The 9,332-nt window shown below is 60.7% G+C and overlaps 1 protein-coding gene across 1 annotated transcript; it reads right to left on the reverse strand.

The window, feature by feature from the left end:
* Positions 1-758: 758 nt before the first annotated feature.
* Positions 759-7,636, reverse strand: TESC (tescalcin). The gene is made up of 9 exons (XM_042805718.1): positions 7,351-7,636; positions 3,472-3,541; positions 2,402-2,482; positions 2,016-2,155; positions 1,865-1,926; positions 1,687-1,794; positions 1,158-1,205; positions 982-1,089; positions 759-924 (listed from the first exon to the last, which is right to left on the reverse strand). Exons 1-8 carry the CDS (start codon positions 7,406-7,408, stop codon positions 1,012-1,014), a joined length of 645 nt encoding a protein of 214 aa, XP_042661652.1. The 5' UTR covers positions 7,409-7,636; the 3' UTR covers positions 759-924; positions 982-1,011.
* Positions 7,637-9,332: the final 1,696 nt, after the last annotated feature.

The following is a 9,332-nucleotide window of genomic DNA, read 5'->3' on the forward strand; positions in this document are numbered from 1 at the left end:
ATGTGCTGCCGGCTGCTTGCCGGGGCGGGGGCTTTTTTCCCATCAAGCGTGCATGTCACCGGGGGAAGCTATTTTTGATAAAACAAACAAATCCTTCCAGCTTTTCTAAAAATAGCCGTTGCCCTTTTTTCTCCCCCTCCTTTCCTAGCTCAGGCTGCCTTAGAGACAGAAATCCGCCTCGAGCCATCCAGTTATTAATACCAGTAAACAAACCCTTCTCTCCGGTGCCTTGTTCTAACGGGAACATGTGGGGGTGGGAGCCACCCGGCTGCCAGGAGCCCACGTCCCCATGTCCCTGCATCCCTGCTGCCTGCGCCCCAGCCCTGGCGGGGGGGGGGGTGCGGGTTTCAAAGCCCGGCGTGGTCCCACACCACTGCTCCTCCTGCCCGGCTCTGGCCGGCAGATACAGCCGAGGTGGTTGGTTTTGTTTAAATTGGAGGGGTTATTCCCTGTGCCACTGCGACCTTTGCTGGCTTGAGCATCTCGGGGGGATGCGGAGGGGGATGTGAGTGCCCTTCCAAGTGCTGAGGATGCTGCCTTCACCTCAGCGTCCCCATCCTGCCTGCACACACGCCCCATGGCACGGGGCTCGGGGGGCTCACAGCACAAGCTGGGCACCTCCTTCCCCAGAGCAGCACGAGGCAGAGGCTAAAAATGCAGATTTGCAGGAAGACCAGGATTTGTGAAGGCTTTCTGCACAGGGAGAGACCTCGCCAGGCACTGGGCGATGGACGGACGGCGTGTATCTCAGCAAGGAGTAAAAAGAGAAATACCTTTTATTACAGATAAAAGCCTCTTATGTTTCTAGAGAGCAGAAGGCAGCCCCACTACGGGACAGGCACGCGGGCGGGTACAAAGCGCTTGGTGCCAGGAACATGGAGCTGCTGCAGAGTGTTCGTTCTCCTCCTCCTCCTCCTCCTCCTCCTCCTCCTCCTCCTCCTCCTCCTCCTCCTCCTCCTCCTCCTCCTCCTCCTCCTCCTCTTCCTCTGGCTCGCAGGAGGGAGCCGGAGGTCAGTAGCAGTGCGCGATGGTGTCCATGTTGAGGAAGCGGACGTGCATCTTGGTTTCAATGTCGATCCCCTGCCACATCTGCAAGGGGAAGGGAGTGAGTGGGGCCGGGGGCCAAACGCCCAGGTCCCTGCAGAGATGGCACCAACCTTAAGGAAGTCTTCGAAGGTGATGCCCTCATACACCTGGTCTGGCCCCTGCACACAGCAAGAAAGAAACATATTATGGCTGCCCCACACCAATGGGGCAGGGGCCTCGGGACACTGGGTGACCAGGGGGTGGGTCCCTTGGGGCTTTGGGACATGTCTCCTGTGGGTGCACAGCACTGGCCCCACACCGTGCCAGCCCAAAATGTGTTCCCAGAACCATCATGGCTGCAAAGAGCTGCTGTTTTTATAAGCACTTTAGTGCCCCAAGCACTGAGGATGGTGCTTTATGGGGTGCTGCTTGCTTATCCTCCTTGGGCTCTTATAATGGAAACAAAAAAAAAAAAAAACAAAAACCACAAACCCCAAAAAACCAAACCCCCTGAAAGCTGCTGCCTGAAAAAAAAATCTCCAGCCAAAGCAGCCTGGGGACTGGGAAGATGCCCTGGGCAGGACAGACACCTTCCAGCCCCGTTTTTCGATACCATCTGTGTATCTCTGTGCCACTGTAGAGCAAGGACGGGGCTCCCACCATTTGTCCCACACAGATGCTGGCAGCTTCCATCATGGCCCCATCGGCGATGGACCGCGCCGACTCCTTCTCCAGGTGGGGGTTCCCCGACAGCAGCTCCTCCACCACCTACGAGGCAGCGGGTCAAACCCAGGGCCAGGAATTCGGTGGTGATGGGGTGGGAGGGACCATACGTTACATTTCTGTACTCCTGCAGCGTGATCTTCCCATCGTGGTCTGAGTCATACATGTGGAAGAGGACTAGGAGGGACGAGAGGAACGTGACAGGGTCAGGGGAGCCCCTTCCCCCTCCATCCCCGCCCCGGCCCTGGGCTTTGGGCAAGCCTCACATTTGAGTTTCTCTTTCCGGAAGCGATCGAGCTGCTCCTCGTCCATGTTCATCTCGATGGGTCTGAAGTAGGACATGATGGTCAGGAAGTCTTCGAAGTTTATCTCGTCCACCAGCCCATCCGACTCCTGCCGCAGGTTCCTGCCGAGAGCGGGGCCGCCGGTGATGGGCAGCCAGGACCCCCCCGGCCGCCCACTGCAGAGCCCAGCGCGTCCCTCAGCAGAGCTTTAGGCCTGGGTTTTCCCTAAAACTCAGTTTAATCATCTGTAATTTTCACCCTGGCTCCACCCCAGCTTTTAGGGAAAAGATCTTTACCCAGCCATGTCCCGCTTTCAGAGGATAAACCGATTACACCACCCCTCCCCGCGGTGCCGGGGACGTTCTTACCGCTTGTCAAAAAAAGCATGGACAATTTTTGCCCTTATCGGGTTGAACTCCAGGTCGGGGATACTGTCGAAGTTCTCCTTGCTGCAAAGAAAACCAGAGACAGCCAAAAATATGAGAGAGCTGTGGAGGAGGGAGATGCTGTGTCAGTCACCAAAGAGCTGGGGCAGAAGCCCTGACCCCAATCTTTCGATGCAATTATATAAAAAAAAAAAAGAGGCTTTGCATGAAAACCCCTATTTGCCTCAAGTCAGACTGAAAGCAAGCTGTGCTGCCGCATCGATCTGTGTTGCTGCAGCTACAGGGGTTGTTTGGTTGTTTGTTTTTTTTTTTTTGTCCCCATTAAAATGAGCGTTTGGGAAGCTCTGGGACACAGCTGCTTGGGCCCGATGCTGGGGCCCTTTGCACAGCTTGACCTGCAAATGGCTGCACGGTTTTCAGAGTTTTCCCAGCAATAAGACCCCAAACGGGGCTCAACGAGGTGAGGGAAGGAGCTTCTGCCATCCACCCTCCCCTTGGCTTCCTCCGCCCTTGCCAGTGTGGCTGGATCTCGCTGCCGCTCCGTGTTGTGCTGCTTCGTTTGCCATCAACTTTTTATAAAGCAAATGAGCCAAGAAATAATCTCCGGTGGGGGGGAAGCAGAGGGCGACCGGGCTCCCCGGCCCGCGCTGGCTCCTCGCGTGGCTGGTGAGGGCAGTTGGACGTGCCAGAGCTTTTCTGAGGAAGCAGAGTCATGGCTTTGGTGCCCAATTGCCTGCACAGACACCGAAAAGGGGGGGGGGGGGGGCAAAAAAAAAACAACAAAACTTTGAAATTCCCACTGTAGCTGCTGCATAGGGACTTCTCCCTTCTCTCCCCAGAACTGATTTTAAAGCTGGGGGAAAACGGGATGCTTGGTGGAGCGACCCTGCTCTCCGGTCACTGCTTCACCGCTTGTTTTCCCCTCACTGTTTGCAACGCCACGGCGCAGAGCCAGCTGAGGACAGCTGTGGGATGACTGGGAAGGACACGCGAGTCCGGGCACCCCTGGCCAGCCCCGGTGGGGTGGGGCAGCGGGAATGGAAGCGCCGTACCGGATTGTCAGCTGGTCCCGGCTCAGCTGCTTGAATCGCCGGTGCAGGTGCTCGATCTGTTCAGAGGTGACTGTCGGGGGAAAAAGAGAGAGGTGATGGGGAGGGGGGGAGCTCCCCTGGGCACAGGGACACCCATCTGCCTGCAGAGCTCATGTCCTGCCCAGGACCACGAGGAGACTGGCGGCCACCAAAACCTGCCGCAAACCTTGTTCCTTGGAGACACCACCAAAGCCCACCCCGGCCAGCAACAGCCAAAAAGCTGCGTGGGCACCGCTTGGCACAGTCGTCCCCATCCCCGTTTCCCTTTGGTGGCTCGAGGCAGGGCCACCTCGCTGCATCGGTCCCTGCGCACTCTGTCCCTTGCTCGCTGCAGGGGGGTGACAGGGTGACCCCAAGGGCTGGTTTCTCACCGGTCCCACTCTGCAGAAACTCCCCCGGCCCAGACTGCGCCACTGGGCACGGCAGGATCCCACTCCCCCCAGTTTAGGCTCCTCAGTAGCAGACACTTCAAACAGGCTTGCTCATTTAATTTGGGGTTTGTCGGCACCGTGGGCAGGAGCCGTGCCCGGCGAGCACATCTCAACCTGCCCCGGGGCGTCTCTACATGTCTGACCCAGTACGTTAGACATGCTGGGTGACCGAAAATAACACACACAAAAAAACCCACCCACCCACCCAACCAACTGAAAACACTGCCAAGCAAAAACCAGAAACCCCACAGCTGACAGCAGCCACCTGTGTCTTGTCAGGGGCAAGGAAAGGCTGAACACGGAGGAGACACACTGGCACTCAAAAAGCGGAGCTGGGCTTTGAAATAGCTGCTGCTGCTCCGAGAGAGCCGGGGCCCCGGGGAAGCCCCAAACCTCGGAGTGTCAGCCTGGGGTAGGGGCTGGAAGCGGGGTGCCCATCAGCCTTGCTTGGCGACCCACGAGCGCTGAGGTTACAGCGTGAGGCTCAGCAGCATCTTTTCACCTCCTTAATCCCATGACACAGGTTATTTTTCATTTTTTCCCAGCTAGTCCCTACAGGCTGTAACCAAGCTCCACAATCCCCCCAAAGACACGCCGAGCCTGACTCTCTCTCGTGCAAATATTGACAGGAGCCATTCCCAGGAGCTGGGGAAGCAGCTCTCAGCGCTGTTTGCACAATCTGGTGGTGTCTGTGGCCCCGGCCAGAGCCGGGCACGGGGCAGGGCTGCGCTGGTGGCTGGCTGTCCGCCTTTCCGGGGCACGGAGAAAGATTCGAGCATGTTAAAATATAATCGAGGGGGTTGCAAATGGTTAACTGCTGCAGCTGGAAGACAACAGGTCAGTGCTGAGCTCGGGTGCTCGCTGGCTGGCTCCTTCTGTCTCTTTTATTATGTTTAAATAATGTCCTTTGCTCTGTTTCTGACTGTGGTTTCACAGCCTTGAAATAGAAACTGTATTGATCGATAAGGCTGAGCATTTACAGACCTCTATTAATGGACTGGAAAACCCATCTGTGCTTGTTGCTGGGGCTCTGTGCCTGCCCCAGGTCGCTGCCCGTGCTGGCAGCCACCAGCCCCTTTGCAGGATGAGGCCATTTAAGCCCCCTGGATGGGCTTTGGGTGGGGGTGCCCCCTCCGAACCCGGGGGCGCTCAGGCGGTGCCACCCAGCTGCACGGGCATCACCAAGTCACCCATACGATGTTTTTTTTCCCCTAATCCCTCCCTGGCTGGTGCTCTGCTGCTCGTCACACATACAGAAACTTTCTCTGGACTTTGCTTTCCAATTTTGGCCACGGAGAAGTGACCTTTTGCTTTCTCCCTTGACATCCTCGCTGTCACCATGGGAGCAGCTGGGCCACCAAGCCTTCAGCATCTGGGACTTGGTCGCACACCAAAATGTTTGATCTCTCAGAAGAACGTCCCAGGCACCAACACAACAAAAAAAATGGGGTCACTGGCCCTGCACTGCTCCCAGCCCACAGCTGCAAGGCAAAAAAAGAGGACTTTTCCTCCCTCTTTCCCCCAACCCAGGTCATCCTCGCGCAGCTCCGAGCCGCGGTGCAGGGCTGCGGTGCCAGCAGGTCTCTGAGGACTGCACCGGTCCTGCGAAGGGCGGCAGCGCTCGGCGGCTTTCCAGAAAAAAATAAAAAAAAAAAAGCTGCACCTGCACAAAGGGCAAAGGCTTTCCTGCACGAAGGACTGGCTCAAGGGCAGCAGAGGCTGCTCGTATCGCTGAGAAACAGCCTCAGCGCCCTGATGCTGCAGGCCTGTGTCCAAGCACGACAACCTACGCTATAGGGGAAAAAAAAAAAAAAAAAAAAAAAAAGGTATTTAATCTGAAAGGTGCTGGGTTTGCTGTTTCCCAGCCTACAGCAGTTTGTGCTGCTTGAGCAAAGGGAATCCCCCCGGGAAGGGCTGCACTGGAGGGGCTCAGCCCTGTGCTGCCCTCCCCGTGCTGTGTTTTGTGTTGTGGGACCAGCCCCGGTGCAGGAAAAGATCATGTTTGCCCGGGAAGAGCCACTTTGGCACCAGGCAGCTGCCTCTGCTGCAGCTCCGTGATGGGGCACACGGCAGCAGAGACGGGAACCGGCCCCGAGCGGGGAGCTGGGGGTGCTCCTGCAGCTTTTGGGGTTTTAAGTAGTGGGGGAGAAGGCAAAGGAACGTGCCATGGGCACATCCCGGGGAGCCGCAGGGAGCCCTGCCCTGTCCCTGCTCCTCCCAAGGGACCACGGGTGACTGTGATGCCCTCCACGAGGTTGTACCACAGCGGCAAGCCTGTAAACGTGCTTTCCTTAGGTTTTTCTGGGGAAAAAAAAAAATCCCCAGTGGGCTCCCTGTGAGTCCTGCAGCGCGCTCCGTGTACCCGGGTCGTGGCATGGGGTCGTGGCCCCAGTCCCCCGGCCCCCCCCCCCTCCCCCCCCGGTTTTGATGAGCCCGTTTTGGGTGTTGCCTTTGCAAACCCCTTTTGATTCACAGGGGCACTCGGGCGTGAGGCAGGTGCCTCCCACGGGTGGGTGCTAGAGAAAGGCCCACGGGCAGCACAGACTGGCAGCACCGGTGTGGCAGGGCCCGCCCTACCCCCCCCCCGGCCACGGCGATCCCCAAAACCTCCTCCCACCCCGAGCTGCCACGCTCGCCACCCCCCCCCAACCCCCCCCCGGGGGCTCCCCAGGCCTGGGCTCACCCGGGGTGCCCTCAGTGGGGGAGGAGGAGGAGTGAGAGGGGAGGAAGGGCGATGTGACCCGACCCCCCCCCAGCCCCGGCACATCCTTTGGCCGTGGGCAGAGCTGCCTCCCCCCAGCCCAGCCCGCCCGGTACGCGGGAGCTGGAGCAGCCAGGCGGGAGCATCCCGGGCTCTGTGCCCAGCGCCGGCCCCGGCCTGGCGCATCCTGGAGCGATGACATTTCCCACGAGGGACACGACCACCCCCCGGCCCACGCACCGAGCCCTTCGTGGAGCCCGAAGCCGCCACATCCCTGCTGCAAACCCCGCTCGGCCCCTTCCCCCGCGCGGCCGGGCGTCACGCAGGGTCCCACCCCCCCGGAGCATCGCCGGGAGCCGCTGGATCGGCGGCGTGGGGGGACCAGCTCTTGCACTCGCGGCGTGGGTGGGCACAGCGCTGCCGGGGTTCACACGTGGGCGCGCTCGACGCCCGGCTGCATCCCGCCCCCGGGTGACACCCCTGGGTGACACCTACATCCCCCCCCCTTCCCTCCCCTCCCCACGATGACATCCCCCCCCCCCCCCCCCCCGCAGGTGACACGTCCCGCACCCCGTGTCCCCCCTCCGCGGGGGGGTGCGCGGTACACAGCGGAGGTTTGGGGAGGGGGGAGAAGGGGAAGCGGCGGGCAGGGCCTGGCCAAGGTGCCCCCCCCCCCCCCCGGTACTGCGGGGCCCCGCGGTTACTCACAGCCGGTCCTGTCCGCCAGCTCCCGCATCTCGGCGGGCACGGAGTGCGCGGAGCCCATGCCGGGCCCACGCCGGGAGGCAGCGCCGGGCCGCTGCACCGGGCTCCGCCGCCGCTTTATAAGGGCGGGCGCGGCGGGGAGGGAGGCGGCGGCGGCGGCAGCGCGGCTCCCCCGGGTCCCTCAGCTCCCCGCCGCCGCGCCGTCGTTAGGTTCCAGAGTTAACACCACCCCCCCCGCCGGCGCGGTTGGCAGCTCCTTCAATGCGCTGGCCGGCAGCACTTGAAGCCCCTGACCGTGCGCCCACTCGTGGCTGTGGGCACCACGTGGCCCTGCTGGGGTCCCTGAGAAAACAGTCGGGAATGCCCACGCCCCCCCCCCCCCCCCCCCCCCCCCCCCCCCCGCTCAGCCTGGGGGTCTCCTGCAGTGCCTGGAACCCCGGCCCCCACGTGAGCTTCCCCCAACCCTGGCTCTGCCCATGGAGCGGGGAAGGGGACAGTCAGAGGGGTGACACAGAATCTCCCCAGCCCCCCCCCCCCAAAAAAAAAAAAGAGAGAAACGCAGCCCTGCTCAGGCCCAGAGGCTGGGACCCCGGGCGCCGCAGGCAGCTGCAGGCTGGGCAGGGGCCAGGGCAGAGGGGGGTGTTTCTGTCACCGTCTCGCTGCCACACGGGGCTGCGGACCTGGGAGACACGTCAGCCTCCCCTGAGCGCAGGGGAAGAGCAAACGCCTTCCGAGAAAAGCGGGTCTGAGCGGGGCAGGCAGCGCCGAAAGCACAGCACCCTGGGGCAGGAGGTAGCAAGTCAGTGTGGTTTATTTTTTTAAAGCCAAATATAAACAGGAAATAAACCAAATCATTTCCAGCCTCCAGCTGTCCCCGATTCAATAAAATATCTGGGGGTTTTGTTTTGTTTTTTTTTTTTTTTTTTTAAAAAAAGCAGAGATGTCGCCATCCTACAACCGGAGCTGGCGGTGTCAGGGAAACCCTGGGGCTCAGGGGTCCTCACCCCTCAGGCCTGGGGCAGACAATTTTTCATCTAACGCGACTCTTTTCCCAGGTATTTCCAGCCCAAAGGAGGAGGGTAGGAGAGAGCGGTAACCCAGGCAGTGCTCTGCCCTTGCCCACGTAGCCAGTCCCCGTGGGGGTGGGAAGAGCCACCAGCCAGGCAGGCAGGTCGGGCCCACGGAGCTGTGACATCCCTTGGAGAGGTTCGGCCCTAGTCAGGACAATACCTGTGTGAAGGTGGCCCAGGAGGGAGCAGAAGGTGCCCAGGGACCCTCCTCTAGCCCCGAGGAGTCCCTCCTTCCTCCTCTTGCCCACCTGTGCTCAGCGGCAGAGCCCCCTGAGGTTCCAGCTCTCGGCTGGCTGGTACACAGGGTCTTGAGGCCTCTTGTTTTTCCTCAAAAGGGTTGGTGACAAACTGCCACCGAAGCCACACGCTGTGGTGGTGGTGGGGCTGGTAGGGCACGTTGCAGCGTGTCCCCGCTGGCCCTGGGTGTCGGGAAGGGGTGGAAGGGCTTCCCAAGGGGATTCTGCCGGCCCCAGGGAACACGCTGTGCTGGGGGAGGGCTGGAGCGGCAATTCAGGCTCTCACAAGCAGCAGCAGCACCTGGAGGCACGGGCCTGGGAGGGAGGACAAGCCCCCTCCGAGGCGGCTGGTGCCCACAGCCCTCACCCCTGCCAGGGCAGGTCTGGGAACGCGCTCCCTGTGCCACAGCCCTGGGCACCGCTCAAAACCAGCCCCCGACGGCTGCTCACCCGCTGTGCCGCTTCCCTGATGAGCCAGACAGCGATTGCTCCTTCCCTTCCTGCCCCCTTCCAGCCTTCTCTTTCTCCCCATTTTTTTCCCTGCAGCCTCCAGAAAGCCATTTTAACACGACAGCAGCCTGGCTGTTCTGCCCACAGGACAGATGGCCGATGACACAGACAGAAAAGGGAGAAGATGGCATTAGCTGGAGGAAACCCACACCCCCTCTGCCCCCGGGGA

Source organism: Tyto alba, unplaced genomic scaffold (assembly GCF_018691265.1).
Source record: "Tyto alba isolate M040663 unplaced genomic scaffold, T.alba_DEE_v4.0 Super-Scaffold_44, whole genome shotgun sequence".
NCBI classification, from domain to species: Eukaryota; Metazoa; Chordata; class Aves; order Strigiformes; family Tytonidae; genus Tyto; species Tyto alba.

Coding starts and splice junctions, on each gene's coding strand:
- TESC (XM_042805718.1), bottom strand. CDS start 7,408: ATGGGCTCCGCGCACTCCGTGCCCGCCGAGATGCGGGAGCTGGCGGAC. Junction 2,483..3,471: donor CGGGACCAGCTGACAATCCG/GTACGGCGCTTC, acceptor TTTTCTTTGCAG/CAAGGAGAACTTCGACAGTA. Junction 1,795..1,864: donor CGCTGCAGGAGTACAGAAAT/GTAACGTATGGT, acceptor GCTGCCTCGTAG/GTGGTGGAGGAGCTGCTGTC.